At 49.4% G+C, this 19,750-nt stretch overlaps 1 protein-coding gene across 2 annotated transcripts in view; it reads right to left on the minus strand.

The window, feature by feature from the left end:
• LOC119379410 (insulin-degrading enzyme) overlaps nt 1-19,750 on the minus strand; it is a 439,455-nt gene that overhangs the window by 283,106 nt on the left and 136,599 nt on the right. For both annotated transcript variants that reach the window (XM_049411974.1, XM_037648727.2), the window contains exons 9-10: nt 19,381-19,453; nt 17,933-18,025 (exon numbers count right to left, since the gene is read on the minus strand). In XM_049411974.1, the coding sequence (XP_049267931.1) occupies nt 17,933-18,025; nt 19,381-19,453 (166 nt within the window). The remainder of the gene's footprint in view (nt 1-17,932; nt 18,026-19,380; nt 19,454-19,750) is intronic.

Raw genomic sequence — 19,750 nt, forward strand, 5'->3', positions numbered from 1 at the left:
AGGTGAAACTCTTTATTTGGCCGAACTTGTGGCCGCGAAATGAAAACTCAACTACAGCAATACACGCTGTACACTGATAGCGGCAAAATGGGCGTCGGCCGTCGATAAACTGCTCATGGCTGGGACGCGCCGTCTTTTATACATCACGCATCGAACTTTCCAGTCTTATCACTGGTGGTCGCACAAGCTCTGGAATAATCTAGCCTATTCTCGTCCTGCGCGCAATCTTAACAAAGTGGTCTACTACAGTCGCGAAGCTTCTCGAACACGTGGGTGTGGTCAGCGTCAAGCGTTGCTAACTGTCCTTGCTCGTCAAACCCGAATACATCAATATAAACCAAGAAGTGGGCGTGGCAATATTGTTACCTTGCAGTGCTGGTGCTATTACTTTAAGAAAAAAAAAAACGCAAATATTGCACGTCTATCGTGCTGTACATCAAAACTACAGAGCTATGTGTGAGATTTGGCTGGCATGCTCCATGTCTATAATAGTCAGAAAGAAACTTCGCAGAGTGTTGCCACACCTTAGGTCCACAAGTGTGCTAAATAGAATTGCCGAGAGTGATGTCAAATGCTAAACAAAAATGCTTAAAGGGGCCCTCTAACACTCTTCAACCCCCCATTTTTTACTCGTGGATTGCGTAGACTGAAGTGCGGACGAACTAGTGCAGCAAGAACGGCAGCGATAGCGGCACGCAGTACGAAGTTATTCAATTTAGAAAATTCAAAATACAAGAAAAAAATGCCTGCCCTCAACTCGATTTTCGCGGGGTCACGTGACCACATTTCACTCTCTGCTGTGACGTCGGATGGCGCTCCAATGAAATGGGCTGAAAGCTCTTACGTAGGGGAAGCTCGCACACCATTGTTGCTTCTCCTTTCCAACGTATTGTTGACGTCGTTGCCATAGTAACAAACGTGGTTCCTCCTGACTTGTCGAACTTGAGCGGGCGCTACTGCTTCATAGCGAGGCTGGGGAGGCTTTGTCTGCTGTTCCTTACAACGACATTCCATGTCATTCCCTCTTCTCATTCTGAGAAGGGAATTTGTGGAGCGGCATGGGCGGTTAAACACGGTCGCCCCTACGCGGAATGTTCGGGGAGCAGCCCGACGAGTTACAAGTGTGCAGCGACAATTCAACGAAGAGGATTACTTGCACCGTTTCAACAACAATCATGAGCCTACCGCACATGCGGAAAGAGGCAGCTCGCAAACGTACAGACGCAAAAAGAAGGAAGAGGGGCAAGCGTTTCATATGGACATCCGACCGGCGCACGCAAAAAAAAAAAAAGAAAGCCAGAGCAACCAGAGGCGAAATGGCAACCGGCGCCTCTGTCGTACTTTGTGGTTGTAGTGATATTTCTTGTTGCGACGGCGGCTATTTGGAGTTCATTGAAAAAGCACAGAAAAGAAAAACGAAACACAATAGTAATCTCAACTTTGATGCAACGCCGTTATTACTTCTAACGTTACATTTATCCAATCATAGGCCAGCGCCCATCTTCGTCATTTCCGCCCGCAGTAGTTCTGGCAAGCGCCACTACGCGCTGATGCGGTCAGCAGCGATGTAGCGACTTCAACGCGTGATTAAAATACTAAATAATTTGATATCGGTGCTTAAACTTATGCTAAAATTATCCCCAGCCATCAGTCTACGCAACCCGCAAGTAAAAAATGGGGGGTTGAATAGTGTTGGAGGGCCCCTTTAACTCTTTCCGGCGTGGTGGTTACCCCAGGTAATCACCTCTTCATTTTTTATTCTTTTAAACAGCGCGTTTTTTTAAGTCTTTCACCATTCTGACTGAGTTGACAGTACATCATTTGGGTTTCAATGTTATGTGCTACGCTTGTTTTCTTCCGGCTGCTGTCATCTTCAAGGCACAATACGCGATAAACCAGAGAGCTTTTTACGGAAATAAAAGTGTGTCCTCTCCTTATTAAGATGATAGCATACGATAACATGTTGTTTAAGTAGCTAATACTATGGAACCTGGCAATGAAGCACTGCACTTACACCCCTGTCACACGGCACATGTGATGTCATTCGCAGTAAATGATATTCAAGCTGAATGTCATTGCAACCTCACACTCCTGGTCTACACGGGTGTACAAAATGGCTTTTGCCATTGGTGTCGATGTTTGTCGCCAGTTCAGTGCGCTTTCTGCTTATTATTATTCTCATCCGACGAAACTGCGTAGTTCACTTCCATGGCTGGCAAATAGACATCGCGTGCGAAATTCCGACCTTGCTACCACACCACCACTTTACCAAAACAACATGGAGGAAATGAAAAAGCAGAAAGAACAGACAAGCGTTGGTAAACGTGGTTGACAGGAGGCGTTGGTGTCAGGCTGGAGTCTGGGAACAAGAATGTAGTTGCAAAAGTTTGCTTCAACTATCGCGCTGTACATCAAAAAGTTATTGAAAAGCTGACAACAGCAATTAATAAGAACCTTAATATTAATTAAATTTGGCTTTAAGTTATCGATTTTGTCATTTTTTGCCAAGCGCCTATCGTCGAAATTACATATGTTGTGTTTGCATGAGTTCGGAAAACGCACCCAATGGGCAAATGCCATTACCTGTGAATGCCATTAACTATGCCCGTGTAGCAGCTACAAAACTGGCATTAACACCTAATCCCATACCCTGCAAATGACATTAAATGTAGGATGACTGCCAGTTGGGCGTGTTGGTATAGGTTCATGATGAAACAAGCGCAAAATATACGAAGACTCAGAAAGGACACTCTGTGATAACAAGGGTGGTGTGTGGTGATGAGGATGCATGTTATGCATATATAAGATTGTTCTTTCCAAAATAAATTTTCAGTTGCTAGTAAGCGCTCCGTCCTGTGTCCTTTCTGAGTCTTCGTATATTTTGCGCTTGTTTCATCATGGACATTAAATGTGGCACGTGACAGAGCTATTATTCAGTTCAGAGTGTCGCATTGCTGAAGTTGATGGTGAAGGTGGCGCTGAAGATTCAGTTAGAATGCTAGCTTGGCTTAATTTCTGGGGAGTTCAAAAAAAATCAAAGCTGGCATTTTTTTATTGCGAGCAGCAACTGCAAACTTTGCTCATAAGGGCGCGGTCGCGAGTGCTACTTCGCCTAATGGAAGCATTGCGCTAATTACGCAGCCGATGTGGCAGGGGTGCAAGGAGGCTTTGACCAGCCCAGCTCTTGAGGATCAACGGAACTTCACGAAGTGGGCGCGGGTTGCAGCTCAGTCCAACGGAGTCCTGAATAAAGACCCACGTGGTCCTCTCTAGCAATAACTGCAGTAGCCGTTACAATTTCCACAATAATTGTTTTATACATTCATTAATTCGACAGACATCAGGAGACAGCTCGTAAATCCTTACTGTCCGTTGAGGGAACAGACAGCATGAAAATTGTTTTGTTCCCTAGAGCGGCCGTATTCCCTTAAACCAGTCTGTTGTTGAGTTACCTGAGATAGGATCCAAAAACAGTTAGCTGCTAGCCTTAGTTCGTATAACATTCCAATTTACTGCTATTGCTCCGCCTTTGAGGTGAAACTGATTTTTTTTAATTGACCTTCAAAATATTGCATATTTAGAGTATTCCAATTTGTTGTTATGGCATTCACTGCTCTGCCCTTGCGGCGAAATTGATTTTTTTTCAGTTGACCTCCAAAATATTGCATATTTAGAGTTTTTAGAGTTAGAGTGTTTGGCATCATTCACGGCAATTATATTCAGCACACTTGTTAACCTAATGTGTGGCAACACTCTGCAAAGTTTTGAAAATTCTGGCTACTATAGATGCGGAGCGAAAAATCTAAAATTTGAGCGTTACTGAACAATGTGCCGTATTTACGACTTTTTTTTCTTCAAAACACAGCACCAGCACTGCAAGGTAACAGAATTTTGTCAACACAAGCTATTCAAAGTGCCACGCCCGCTTCTTCTTTTATTTTGATGTATTCGGGGTTGACCAGCAAAGGCGGTTATCAACGCTCGACGCTGACCGCGCCGCAGTGTTCGAGAAGCTTCGCGAGTGTAGTAGATCGTTTTGTTAAGATTGCACGCAGGACGCGGATAGTCTAGATTATTCCAGTGCTTGCGCGACAACCAGTGATAAGACTGGAAAGTTCGATGCGTGATGTATAAAAGACGGCGCATCCCAGTCATGAGCAGTTGATCGACGGTCGACGCTCTGTTCGCCGCTATCAGTGTATTGCTGTAGTTTGACTTTCAGTTGCCCGGCCACAAGTTTGGCCATATAAAGTTTCATCTCTGACGTGCTGACTGCTGCCTTCGTTGACGTCACGACCACGTGACAATAGTGTGTCACAAAAATTTTCAGACCCAAAGCTACAACAGTTCTTGTGTAGGATATCATCAAAATCGCATTTTCGTGCAATGCAAAAAGCGGTTCTAGCTAAGTGGATCCTTCTGAATTTTTTTTTACGAAGGCAAAATTCTTTTCTGCGACACTAAGATCAGTGTTGTGATCCTGGGGACTCAAGATATATTTTTTCCAGCAAAATTATATGGGGTCCGCGGACATGCGCCGACGTTCTTAAAAGACCCTTGACACCAAAATTGAAACTTCAAGATGTCTGTGTTGTTTGATTGTCCTGTATATGTGGGCGCCTCTGACTGATTATGAGTGCCGGACGTTGCCTTTAAGATATTTTAATTTGGTTTTAAAGTAAGCGTGAGTACTCATGTAAGTTGGCAGCACCTCGTGGCATCGCACTGGCATGACGTAGACCGAGGCGCCGTGTGACGTTCCACGAGTAAGGTGGGTACTGTCGAAGTAAGAGAACATTTGCGGGGCGAGCACAATACCCCGACTGGCATCCAGCGAGGACTATTGTTCGTCACCCCTCTCGCTCTGTTGTCGGGCTGCTCTCAATGTAGTCTGGCTGCATCGGCCAGGAATGCCTTTTTTTTTCTGGGGGGGGGGGCACGCGCTTGAGGTGTGAAGCCAAGTGTCGGAACAAAAGATTTTAAAAAGCGATAATCACTAGATATTATTAGTCTAAAATGTAAAGTACACCTTTTTAGGAGGATGTGAGCATTATAAAGCAAGTCCTATTTCTTGTTAATTTTTCATAATCAAAACTCCCCATATTCCACTCCACAAAAAAACCTCATTTTTCGCAAAGATATAAAAGAAGCTTTGGTTAGTGCAATGAACCAAAACAAACGAGATCAGATGAATACTAAAATTATAGTGATTAAATAAACAAAAAAAGTCACAGTTTCACCGCAAGGGCGAAGCAATGAATGCGATAGCAAGAATCTAATGCTATACGAAGTGAGGCTCGCCAATGGATACTCTCAGTTTGAACAGCGCTCCTGTTGCAAAGGCGGCCGAAGCAGAGAAGAAAACTAGCGTGCTTCAAGTGTCGAGCTGTGACACTTGATAGTTCGCGCTCATCTTCTGTTTGTTCGTTTAGCGGCGTCCTTTGAGCTCGAGTGACATTCGTACGCTCCGTAACATGAGCGCGGACATCACGGTGAAAGCGTGAAACATCCCTCTTCCCCTCACCACAAGAAAACCGCGCGAGCAGACAGCGGAAGGGCAAGGTTCTCCCTGCGCAAATATAAGAAGAAGCGAGCAAGCTCGCCGACGACTTTTAAATGCGCCCGTCGCGCTCCTAGCGCCATCTCGCTGGTAATGAAAAAACGCTTACAAGCGCCTGCCGTCTCCGAGTCCGTCCAGCGGTAAAGGGTGTGTATATAACGCTCGCCGTTAGCTACGTGGAGGATCTGCGCTTCGTGGCGTAGTGGTTAGCGCCAGTCGCTGCGGAGCAAGAGGTCCCTGGTTCGATTCCGCGCTTCGGAAGCATTTTTCTGACTTACTTTTCTTTAAGGCTTTTATATATATATACATACTTATACATATACGGTGCATGACGGCGGCGACGGTGGCGGCAAAATTCAGCCGAGACTGTCCATATAATTGCTATCGCAATAAAATTATGCAACAGGCAGCCATATTACATCTTGTGGCACGATTTTGCTTACTGAGGTTCATTGCACACCCACTAATGTGATAAGGAAGTGTTCCAAGTTTTAACGAAAAATCTTTATTAGCAAAAATGTTATGAATGTTCGCGTACGGAAAAATACCAAAAATGTTAGTTCTGAAAAAATCAACAAAAAATATTTGAAACACATGCAGCACTTCCTCAAGGAGACCAAGAACCCTAAAATCCTCTATATTTGTAGCTAGTTTTATCCTGGACCTTACTCTTGTGTGCCATAGCTCGAGCGGCAATTCCCTTTTCTTTTCTAGCTTGCTTTGCAGCATCAGTGCCGTGATAGGACGCTTTCGCGATGCAGTTCTGATCGTTTGTGAGGCAAGTTTTTGCAGTCTAAAGGCCAGGCTCGAAGCCAACTTGCTTCAAAATATCAAATGTGCTTCTGTTGCCGTTATTAAAATGACACACAGCATCATACAAAGAAAATTTAATGATTTACAGGCTCACATACATGTCCTTGAGGTGTACAACATTGCACGTCCACCTGGAGAGAAGTTTATTACTTCTATGATCGAAAATGATCGGTTTACAATGCTATTCGAGCGTTATTACACGTTCGCACTTGACATGACTGTTAAATAACCAACAAAGTGCTACATATCAAGCTAATTTTATGATGCACACAAAACTGGCACTTTCGGTTTCGTAGATGATGGGTGGTCTAACGCTTTTGTTTGTATCTTTGGAAAGAAACTGCATAGACAGAAACTTTATGCAGCAAAATCATGGGCGATAAATTGCGTATTTAACATGACCAAAAACAAAAAATGACATTTTGAAAAAAAAAAATTCGCTTTTTCCACTTGGCCTCATATCTTAACAATACCGAAGCACGCGCATCGTTTCACTCTACCGCACGCAGGGCCCTGATTTGAAAACTGCGCTTTCAGCGACACCAAAGCTTGAGTGCATGTGATCTCAGGCGCTCCCCCGCTGTGGGGCGCTAGTTTCTTATGGTATTTAGGCGGGCGTTTGAAACTGACACAAAATTGTTCTCAATTGACGATGCTAGCATTAACTATACGATGCATCAGAGCAGTTACGATTCAGTTTCAGGGTTACCAGACACAGAGCTACAAATTACAGTAAAAAAGTCGCAAAGAAAACTTTTACAGTCAGGGGTCCTTTAACTGAACACACCCTACTATAACCGTCAAGCATTATGGAGTAACAACTAGTCCAAACCGCTACTCTTCCCAGCCCCTCATCTCACAAAGCAGGCATCATAACGAACGCGATGCTGCAGCACAAAATGAATAGAGTCACTGTAGGACCACCGTCAAAACCGGACGCACGGTTCTTTTTCTTTTCTTTTTTTTGTTTACTTGGTGCGGCCAACTTGGGGGGCCACGCCGGTGGGGGTGCTTCGAAGTGCCTGTGCGTCGCCACGAAAAGTATTTAGACTCCAGAGATAGGTGAGCCCATCGGGTTCCATGTCGCGCCCGGCCTCACTCGCGGGCGGCGGCAGGAAGGGTTGGAAACGCTGTCGTAATGACCTCCCCGATTGCTCAGCGATGCCTTTCGGCGGCGCATGAATGGGCCGCCTCCGGCCCCGCCGTCTAACGTTCGCGCGCTTCGCGGGCGCCACCCAAGGAGGTACGAGACCAAGCGGCCTACTTTTGTGCACCGCGCGGTCGCCGGAGGCATTCGTCATGTGTGGCGCGCATCAGGTGGCTCGAACAGCGGACAGGCCCTTGACGCTCGAATGCGTGAACGACGAGGAGTGGGCCCACGTCGTGGGGCATCGGACGCCCGGTCGGCACCTTTGACAATTGTTTGCGCGCGGGCCTCCCTTCACCGTAATATCCATTTCCGCACTTTGCTTTACAGTCTGGTTCGGCAAAATCGTGGGAGCGGGAGCAGGAAAACGAGCTTATCAGTGGTGCCACGTGCGACGTTTTGCGCGGTGGGGGAAGCAGCGAAGTGGCCCGAGGGTGGTCGGGGCACCCACAAGACAGGCGGTCTGCCGTCCCTTCAGCGGGGTGTTTGACATGCCACCAGGGACGTTATCCTTAACGACGTTTTTCTTTTCTTTTCTTATCACTGAGCGCGTGCACTTAGCTCGACACGTGTAGCGTCAGCTGAGCCTGCCCTGGCCACAACAACTTTAGTTTACTTTGTTTTTATTTGCCTCTTGTTTGTGTGTTGCTTGGGGCGAGGAGCATGAGCCCACATAGGTGTAAGGAGGCAGTGACCTTGTAACGAGTTTGTTGATTTGCTGCATGCACCGCCCAATTACAGGGCAAACAGGCAGCTATTCGCCGGCAGTATTGTAAAAGCGGAGCATCAGGGTAATAAAAAGCGGCCCCGGTGTTCCGTCTGGCGTTCTGAACCGGGCTTAAGGTGTTAGGCACCGTCGGCTCTGCTGAATCTCGTAGGGTCGCCCTACAGATGGTTCATTTCCAGTGTTTGGTTTTCTTTATTTCTTTGTAACATTTATGCTTGTAATTCTTCTGTAAGTCTGTAAATATAAGTTGTCTTGATCTTCCTCTTGTGGCGAAGCAATTGGTACTGTTTAACGGTTGCGTTCTCCAGCGGCTCCTAGTGGGTCGTCCTCTTATAAACGCCACTCGCTCTCGGAGCCCGTGCTTTTGCCTTGACTGTCGCCATAGCGAATTGTCGCTGAGTCCCGTCCAATAAACCGCTTAACAAATTGGTGGAGAGTGCTGTGCTCCCATTCGATGCCTCTGGAGCTTCGATCCCGCACCCTACCAGCTACCATGCCTCAAGACGCCGCCCAGCAGACGCCTCCGCTTACACCGACCTCATGTCCCGGTGTCCCTCGTATCCGCGACCCCCCAGTCTTCACTGGCGCAGATGGGACCGACGTGGAGGACTGGCTCGCGATCTATGAACGTGTGAGTGTCCCCAATAAATGGGACGAGGCGGGAAAATTGACCAACTTGGTTTTCTACCTCGCGGGTGTGGCCGGCCTGTGGTACAACAACCACGCATCTGATTTTATGACGTGGTCCGACTTCAAGACCGCCATCATCAACGTGTTTGGCCGCCCTGCCGTTCGTAAGCTGCAGGCCGAACAGCGTTTGCGAGAACGAGCTCAGCAGGCCGGCGAAACCTTTACCAGCTACATTGAAGACATCCTCGATTTGTGTAAGAAAGCCGACGCCACCATGTCGGAATCTGACAAGATGAGGCACATTATGAAAGGCATCGACGACGATGCCTTCACGATGCTGCTCGCCAAAAACCAGCACAGTGGCCAAGGTCATCACGCTCTGCCAGAGCTACGAGGAGCTGCGCCGGCAGCGGTCGATAACCCGTCGCTCTCCATCCCGCGACGCCGAGCTCGCTGGCTTGTCGACCATATCCGACCACTCCGCCTTGCTCGCAGAGGTGAAGTCATTCGTGCGCGAGGAAATTGCGCGCCAGTTCTCTCTGCTGGACTTTGCTCAACCTCAGTACGTTCAACAGCCGTCAACCACTCTTCTCCCTCCCCTCCGTCGAGCGATTGAGCAGGAAATTGCGGAGGTCATGCCTGAGTACCACCAGCACCATCCAGCTCCTGCACCACTCAGTTACGCCCAAGTTGTCGCCAGGACGTCCCCAGTAATACCTACGGCAGCCCCACACAGTTACGCCGAAGCCGCCGCTAGACATCAGTCCTTCGAAGCGGCTGTGCCGGCTACCTACGCTGACGTCATGCAGAGGCCACGACTGCAGCCAACGATGCAGTCATATCAGTCGCCACCCCGTCAATCACGTCCTGCGCCCTGGGCGGGCCCTGCTCCAGCAAACCGATGGCGCACACCTGACAACCGCCCCATATGCTTCGCATGCGGTTACGCCGGCCACGTGGCGCGTTACTGCAATCGCGTCCAACCGCCTCAAGTCGTGTCGCCCGCCACCAGCCAGTCAAACCGCACATTTTACGGCCCACCTACGCCTCTGTCGCCGACGTCACGCCAGGCTCCATCTACTCGGCGCTCTCCGTCTCCACGACGTCGCTCACTGTCGCCGATGCGCCCACGTCCGGTCGCACGCGACCCAGAAAACTAGTCGTCGCAGTCCAGGAGGCAAGGGCTGCGACGCTATCGAACTGCGAAAGCCCTCAGCGAAGCCCATCGAACGTCATAGACGTGTTTGTCGACAGTGTTCCCGCATCTGCCCTTGTCGACACTGGAGCCGCCGTATCCGTTATGGACCAAAAATTGAACCGATTACAACGAAAAGTGAGGACGCCACTTTCTGGGATGTCTCTCCGTACAGCTAGCTCCCAGAGTATTCATCCTACAGCAATACGCACAGCTCGCGTCGTCATTCAGGACGTTCTGTACGATGTCGAGTTCATTATAATTGCTGCATGCTCTCACGACGTCATCCTGGGATGGGATTTTCTCTCCCGCCACGAAGCCGTAATTCATTGCGCACAAGCCGAAATCGAACTCTCCCCGTTCTCAGATCTGACGCCGGCAGACACTTCATCGGTATCGAGCAAGATCCTCGTCAAAGACAATACCAAAGTGCCTCCAAACTCGTCGACGGCTGTGTCCGTCGACTGCGCCGGCCTCTCCGACACCATTGCACTCATTTCGCCATCTGACCACGTTTGCACAAGGAGAGGCTTGCTGGTACCTTTCGCGACCGTCCAGGTCACTCAGGGCATTACCGCTATTTTTGTTCACAACCCATCTCCATACATTGTTACGTTGGTGCGAGGGGAGTGTCTTGGCAGAGTGGAACACCTCGAAGACGCACAAGTTATGGACGCACCCGATGACACGCACTGTCCCAGTTCCGGTACGCTCAGTGCTGTTTCCGCGTCCGATTCGTCACCTGCTGATGTGTTTAGGTCCTCCATTGCTGACGACCTCACATCGGTCCAGCGTTCCCAACTTCTGTGCCTGCTGGAAGAATTTCGTTCTTCTTTCGATGTCGGGCAAACTTCTCTCGGCCGCACTTCTATTGTTACGCATCGCATCGACACCGGCGCCCAACCACCACTGCGCCAACGTCCATATCGCGTGTCTCCCGCAGAACGGCGGGTCATTACTGAGCAAGTCGACGATATTCTTCGACGCGACGTTATTCGGCCCTCGGACAGCCCATGGGCGTCTTCCGTTGTTCTCGTTGCGAAGAAGGACAGTTCCGTGCAGTTCTGTGTGGACTACCGACGGCTCAACAAGATCACTCGCAAGAATGTTTATCCGCTGCCGCGAATCGACGACGCGATTGACAGCCTGCAAGGAGCCGAATTCTTTTCGTCTCTTGATTTGCGCTCGAGGTACTGGCAAGTACCCATGGCGGATGACGCTCGACCGAAGACAGCCTTTGTCACGCCCGACGGCTTGTACGAGTTCAACGTCATGCCGTTTGGTCTGTGTAATGCGCCCGCGACCTTCGAGCGCATGATGGACACCGTTCTGCGTAACTTGAAATGGCACACGTGCTTGTGTTACCTGGACGACGTCGTGGTTTTCGCTCCAGACTTCTCCACGCATCTCCAACGTCTGCGGCATGTTTTGACGCATTTGCACAAGGCCGGCCTCCAACTGAATCTGAAGAAGTGCCGATTTGCAGCACGGCAGCTGACAATCCTCGGCTACGTCGTGTCCAAGGACGGAATCCTTCCCGATCTGGCCAAGCTTCAGGCCGTGGCCGAATTTCCCAAACCTACGTCCGTAAAAGAACTGCGCAGTTTCGTAGGACTGTGTTCGTACTTTTGACGCTTCATACGAAACTTTGCCGCAATCATATCGCCACTGACGAAGCTCCTTGGAAGTAACGGACCCCTAAATTCGTGGTCGTCCGAGCGTGACGACGCGTTCGCAAAGCTCCGTCGTTTGTTGACATCTCCTCCCATACTACGCCACTACGATCCTACGGCCCCAACGGAGGTACACACGGACGCCAGCAGTGTAGGCCTCGGCGCTGTCCTTGCGCAGCGCAAACCAGGGTTCCCCGAATATGTCGTGGCATACGCAAGCCGTACGCTTACCAGAGCCGAGACCAATTACTCAGTCACGGAAAAAGAGTGCCTGGCGATCATATGGGCCCTTACAAAGTTTCGACCTTATTTGTATGGTCGCCCATTTGATGTCGTCACCGACCATCATGCACTATGCTGGCTGTCGTCATTGAAGGATCCCTCAGGCCGTCTCGCCCGCTGGGCACTTCGCCTGCAGGACTACGACATCCGCGTGCTGTACCGCAACGGACGCCAGCATGCTGACGCCGACGCCCTCTCGCGCTCCCCCTTGCCTGACGACAATGCCCCCTGCTCAGTACCTCACATGGCTGTTGCTTCAATCAACGTTCACACCATCACTACCGAACAGCGCAAGGATAAATGGATCACGTCGCTGATCGACTTGCTCACTGATCCGTCGGCAACACCATCCACTCGCGCGTTGCGTCGTCAAGCCCACCATTTCGCCGTTCGTGACGACCTCCTGCACCGACGCAATTACAACGCCGACGGCCGCCAGTGGCTACTAGTGATACCCCGCAGTCTGCGTTCTGAAATATGCGAAGCCTTCCACTCTGACCCGCAATGCGCGCACTCTGGGGTATCCAAAACTTACCACCACATTCGACAACGATACTTCTGGCGTGGGATGTACCGCTACGTGCAGAAGTTCGTTCGCTCCTGCCTCGATTGCCAACGCCGAAAACCTGCAACGCACGTGTTGCCAGCAAGTCTACAACCATTACCTTGCCCTAACCGTCCGTTTGGGCGCGTGGGCATCGATTTGTATGGACCACTTCCTCTGACTTCGGCTGGTAACCGCTGGGCCATCGTCGCTGTTGACCATCTAACGCGATACGCCGGAACCGCCGCCCTCCCAGCGGCTACAGCGCGCGATGTTGCCTCCTTCCTACTACACAGATTCATACTGCGTCACGGTCCACCCCAAGAGCTTCTCAGCGATCGAGGCCGTGTCTTCTTATCAGAAGTCGTGGAAGCCATTCTGAAAGAGTGCCATGCTGTTCACGGCAAAACTACTGCTTACCACCCGCAGACGAATGGCCTAACCGAACGCTTTAACCGCACGCTCGGCGACATGCTGTCAATGTACGTCGCCGCCGATCACACCAATTGGGATGCCATTCTGCCCTTCGTCACCTACGCCTATAATACCGCCCCTCAGAGCACTACTGGTTTTTCACCCTTCTTCTTACTTTACGGAAGGCACCCGTCGCACACCATCGACACGATACTTCCATACAAGCCGGATCCATCTGAGTGTGCGCCTATTTCTGACACAGCCAGGCTTGCTGAAGAGTGTCCCGAGCTTGCCAAGACATTTACGACGCAGGAACAAGAGCTGCAGAAGAGCATTCGCGATGGCACCACCACTTCTGAGCCTACGTTCCTCCCTGGAGCACTCGTATGGCTCTCGGTCCCTACCACTGCAAGTGGCCTCTCTTCAAAACTGCTGCCGAAATACGAAGGCCCATACCGGGTCGTCGAGCGCACATCCCCGGTCAACTACTTGATCGAACCCATAGAACCAGCTTCGGACATGCGCCGTCGAGGGCGCGACATAGTCAACGTGGAGCGCCTCAAGGCCTACTATGACCCACTCATAGTGACGAGCTGTTAGGTCGCCGGACGGCTCACTTTTCGTACCCGGGGTAATTGTGTCGAAGCAATTGGTACTGTTTAACGGTTGCGTTCTCCAGCGGCTCCTAGTGGGTCGTCCTCTTATAAACGCCGCTCGCTCTCGGAGCCCGTGCTTTTGCCTTGACTGTCGCCATAGCGAATTGTCGCTGAGTCCCATCCAATAAACCGCTTAACACTCTAAACTTCTCCAGCGTACCTCATTCTTCAAGCGACCAGCGAATCCAAAGTTAATTACTCCCACTCGGGTGGTGCGTCTCAGGCGCCGAGTGTGGAGCTTTGTTGTCTACCTTCAAACTTAATTTCACCTCCCACTTCGTTTATATCACCTCGGGTGGTGCGTCTCGGGCGCCGAGTGTGGAGTGTGGTTTCTCATCTTCAAAAGAACCTGAACTTTACTGTCACTTTGAAAAGTAGCAGTTGCAGCACTGTAAGCAAAAACGGTGTCAACTTGGACATGGAGGACAGAAACAAGTTTTGGCTACGGTTGACTTTTCTATGGATTGGATCGAAATATGCAGTTGCTAACATAATGCTGAAAGCCGTGGGATACAGCATATTTGTTTTAACATGGTTGATTTTGGCAATGCTACTGCATCGTGAGGCTAATATAATGCGTTGCTGGGCGAGTTGGTTCACTGTGAAAATAAGAGCAGAGTATGTCCTGTCTTTTTTGCGTTCTGCTTTTATTATCATGCAACGTGAGGGTTGACGAGCAACAGGAATCATTTTTAACCCCTTGTGGTTTGAAACCTTTATCCACCTACCATTCGTTCCGGTCCAAAGCTAAAGAAAGTAAAGCTCAAGCAAAAGAAGTTCATTTATTCTATTAGAGATGGCGCATAACACAGCGAGAAAGCGTCCACGTGAATCAACCATGAAAGAGCTTGTCAAGCAGCACCCAACAATGGATCGTTGCGGGCATGTTGCGTAGTCAGGAGAGGACCAACAACAGACCACAAAGGGTTAAAAACTCGCGTTACAACTGAGTAAATACGGTACACAAACCTGTCTTGCATGACCCCCATAGACAAATTTCCACAGCTGGTTTGTTGAATCAAAACTAGATGGCGCCACCGCACCGTGGCCGTACCGCTGCTGTTATGCGCTGCTCAATACGTCTCCGCGCCACATCGTCTGCTCGGCGTCCCCATAGCGTCTGCGCGCACGCAAGTAAAAGCGAGCAGATGGCAGCGCCGGAAAAGTCAACATGGCAGCACCTGTGGATGCAGTTTCCTTCCGCCTCTAATTTATCACGTTGTCATCCTGCGCTGTGTGGCCCGTAAGTTCGAAACCTACGCATTTAGTTCTTTTATATTTGCATCGTGAAGCTTCGAGAGCAATTTATTCGTCAACATTCTGCAGTGTTTCCAAGGTTCATTCTCAAATTTTCAGAGACAAGGCTTAGTAGGCGTGGCTAAATAAACACAGCTAATCTCAATAATAAAGACAAAGCACACCGGATGTTTTTTCCCCAGTGTGAGATGACACAAAGGAATAGCCGATTTCGCCATTTATTCATTGCTCTGAGGACAGTGGGCGAGTAGCAAGCGCGAGTTTGGATCGAAGCGGGCGGTCATGTCTGCATAGGCGCTGCTATGTTGGCTTGTAACCCCAGCTACTGGCGGTTGCTAATACAACAATTAAAGGTGTATGCGATAAATGCGAAATAGATTAAACATATCACTTATCGCTGCGGCGTAGTACATACCAAACAAACGCAAATGTCTCAACGTTATCAACTTTGAGGCGATTACATGTAGAACTATGTTTCGCTGCGCAAGCGTGTGACTTGCTTACACCCTGCTGCAACCAGCCTGTGTGGTACAGCCACGGCCGCTTCGCTGACCCAATGCGTTGGCTGGGGCAACCGGCAGGGGGAAGGCCAGTTACGATCACGTGATCAAACATGGCAGCACCCGTGCACCGCTGCGGAAAATCGTCTATTCACGATGCGCAGCGCCTATAGGGGCGCCACTGAAAGCCGCATAGCGGCGGCCGTTGGAACCGCTGATGGGTCGCGTAGCAGACGCCTCATTTCACTGCAAGCATGACGGAAGTGCACGCGTGCGATTTGCCGCTTGTGCGCGTCCCTGATAATTACTTTTGCGGTGATAGTGTGCGCAAAGGAGCCGCGCTTTATAATAGTGGACATGTGTCCGATGTCACAGCTGTGTGGGACGACTATGTCACTATACGCACCAAGTGTTTGCCACAGACAAGCGTCAACAAGCTTTCCTACAAAGTGGAGCTCATCGTAAGTACACCGCTTTCTTTATAACGTCCCGATCACTAATGCCTGCATGCGTTGACGCATGAACCAACGTTTTTTCTCGACACAGTAGCTTCGTTTACGTGCCATGTGTTTACATAGTAGGTTTTGAGGGAGCGCTGTCGCACCGGCGCATGGATTTCACGGGTGCGGCCACGCGAAGGGTCAGTGTTGGTAAAACTTTGAAACCAGCACGATAAACTTGTGAAAAAATATCTCGGCAGCTTGCGCTAGTGGCGCGGGACTGAGTCACTGCGGAGCTGGTGGTCACCTAGCTTGTCATAGCAGCTTGGCTACGTATTTGCTGGATGTGTTCAGAGAAGAACGTCGGTGCATGTCCGTCGACCCCCTGTAATTTCGCTGAAAAAAATATATTTTGTTGTCTTCACGAATACGTTTAGCTCTTCGACAGCAATTTGTTCGGGATCAAAATTTTCGTCAGAATGAGATGCATCCAGAGACTCTACGGCGATCTGTTTGAAGCGGTTGAAACAGTTCTGGCACAAAATGTCGGTTTCTCTGATGGATGAGGCTTCTTCTGGCGTGCGCGTTCAGGAGGAGTGGCGTCTTAGCCGCGCCAGACACACTGGCGCCGGCGCGCGCGAAGACACCGCCACCGCTGCGCGCGGCTCGCCGTTGCTGGTCTGCGCGTTCGGGAGTGGCGTCGTAGCCGCGCCAGACAGACTGGCGCCGGCGCGTGCGCAGACTCCGCCATTGCCGCGCGCGGCTCGCCGCTGCTGGTCTGCACGTTCGGGAGGAGTGGCGTCATAGCCTCACCAGACACACATCAAAGGGGGGGCAAAGGATCATCTCAGCGCCCCCAGGCCCCACTACGTTAATGCAAGGGGCAGATTTTGCGCCCCTCCCCCCCCCCCCTTGGCAAATAGGAAAGCCCCCACCCCCCGTGCGCACGCCTATGGCCCCACTCATAACACAGCTTGTGTAAAGCGAATGAGCATTAGTGGGATACATCAAGGGTGTTTTTTATTAGCATGAAGTCATGTTACGAGGCATTCAAAGGGAGGTTGAATCGGTTGAATGTCCTGTCAAAAGCCTTCAGTGCGCACAGGTGCCATGTTTTAAAGCCAATATGCATACAGTTGAGGCGAGCGCACAGCGAACATTCTGTACCGGTGATCGCATTCCAGTGCCATCATTAGGTAGAATGCAGCCCATTTCGTGCAGCACACGTGTGATTCCATGGCGCTTTTGTAAAGGAGCCGTCACCTGCCCCACATTCTCTGGCATAGCGCTTCGCGCCATTCGTTTTTCAAGAGAGCCTAGGCATCGCGTCTTATCAGTGATAACAACCTCATGTGCATTGTAGCGTCTACAATACAGGCGAGGCGACCAAATGTAAACGTAGTAGCGTTCGCTGAAGACGTGGTGACATAAATGGAGAAATAAAAACACGGTAATCGGTCTAACACTACCGTAAACAAAGCGCGATTGCTTAGCTTCTACGTCGTACAGCCGCAATCCACCGCCACCGTCGCTCTCGCTCATGAAATAGCACCAGAAACCTGTAGAAGTGCGTTCCTGGCGATTTTTTCGGTGTGTTTGGGCAGCCGACAACGCAGCAGTTATTTTTCGACATCGCTGAGGCCCGACAGAGTCATTAAATCACGATGAAAACACATCCATCCGTGCACTCGCGTAGACACTCGCGCGAACACTGATCGCCCGGACCCATCAGCGCTTCCGAGCCGTGGCGGCAGATGGCGTCGTCGGCGCTTTGCGCATCGCCTATAAGCATACGATGATTTCTGGTTTAATAAAGCCCTGTGTTATATTAACATTCGTGATATGCAGATGTGTCAGCCAGCTTATAAAGCTGTCGTCATACAATCTGCTATAGGTTAGTCAGACGTCACAAAAGAACTAACCTAGCCCTGCTTTTGCTGTGGGACATACAAACAACGCATTTTACATTTTTCTCCCCGAGCTTTGGGTGCGAACCAATGTGACAAAGGTCTTCCTCTAGAGAGATGGTAACCAGCCCATGGAGCTGATGTAAACCAATAGGGTCCACTGAAAGATAACAGCGTGTTTACTTACCTATGCCTTCTTCAGTGAGGTCAACATTGACAATGGTAAAGCTGAAGCCCCGTGCCCCATCTTTCTCTCCACCTACTAAAGAATTAACCCAGCCTGCAAAAACAAATTGGAGTCCATATCCATCAAAGAAGCTCATAGTAACCAAAATATTTGTGAATGAGTTTTCAGGAATTTCATGCCGACAATGCCTTAGTGGCATTGTTAGCATGAAATTGTCGGCATCAAATGGGCGCGTGTGCTATCCTATATGTAGCATGAAATAAACAAACAACGTTGTCCCCTAAAAAGCATTAAACATCATTTTTCCCGTTTATTACACTACACATGTAGGATAGCACGCGCACCCATTTCCTTTCCTTAACGCTGGCGCGATCGCAGACTGGCAGCGGGAACCAACAAGCCGACCGGACAGAGAGAGACAGCCCCTCTTGTGTTTGTGCCAGCGGTTGCCCACATCACACGAAGAACCCGGGAGCCACCGACAATCGACCAAAGGACTAAGCCCTTTGTTTTCTACATAGAGCTGACTATCCCTCTAAGCGACATTTTTGCATTATTGCTAGCATCACAATAAAGTGTTGTTTGTTGACCTAGCCTGTTGTCTTATTCGCCCGAACCCATTGTAGCCGCGATTACTCGTGCTACTACAGGAAGGGGATGTTAACACGTGCATGGTACGACTGTGTGCAGCTGGAACCAGAGCTAGGCTTCAGCACCAGCCGTGCATAGAGCGAACCCTGTCATAGATTTAGTTAGGCACGAGCAAATATTCGAGCGCTTCAAATATTCAAACGAACGTTACAGTATTCAAATTCACTTCGATGAGAATTCGAAATTTGCAAAATTTCGAAGTATTCGAAATGAACTAATAGACGTATATTTTACCACACGTAACCCCCTGAAAGAGTGGTTTCACTGCAGCGTGTGGCTGCTATGCCGTGAAACCGCCTTGTTCAGTGGAAATCCACAGTGTCACGAAGCCACACTTTCCCCTTAGGTTAAGGGTACATATTACCTGCATCTCAATTATTATTTTTTCAAGTTTAGGAGCAAGTTATACGGATTTATATGCACTAAGTATAGCAAATCTTATAATGTAACCTATTTTACTGCCGATAACTTGCACCCTACACTATCCGAATCCTACGAATATTTTAAGTTGCTTCCACTTTGCTTCAAACCAAAAAAGTTGCATTCGCACAAGCTTTGTTCTAATCCTTAACTATATTGCACAAGTTGGGTAATGACAATATGCCCATTTTTCTTTATCACATGTGATATATACTATTCAAACTATTTGATTCAAAATTATTCAACCAAATCACTGTGTACTTCAAATCTCAAATTTACTATTCACCCATCTATAACTATAACCTAAATTCCTAGGAAGTGCATGCTATTTTTGTCCTTTAAAAAAAATGACCACAAGAGATGTTGAATCAACTCACCTCGTGCCTTTAGCTCGGAAAGCAAACTCCCTGGGCCTTCATGTCCAATAAGATGGGCAACATAATCTCCAGGCTACAAAGACAATGAAATGTACCATGTAGAATCCACACACTAGCATCACTATAATAATATCTGGGGTTTAATGTCCCGAAACCAGGATGTGATTATAAGGGATGCCGTAGTGGAGGGCTCCGGAAATTTGGACCATCTGGTGTTCTTTAACGTGCACTGACATCACACAGTACACGCCTCCATCGAAATGTGACCGCCGTGGCCGGGATCAAACTCGCAACCTTTGGGTCAGCAGCCAGGCACCATAACCGCTATGCCACCGCAGCGGACCACACTATCATCAGTATCACAGTACTA

Source organism: Rhipicephalus sanguineus, chromosome 1, assembly GCF_013339695.2.
Source record: "Rhipicephalus sanguineus isolate Rsan-2018 chromosome 1, BIME_Rsan_1.4, whole genome shotgun sequence".
NCBI classification, from domain to species: Eukaryota; Metazoa; Arthropoda; class Arachnida; order Ixodida; family Ixodidae; genus Rhipicephalus; species Rhipicephalus sanguineus.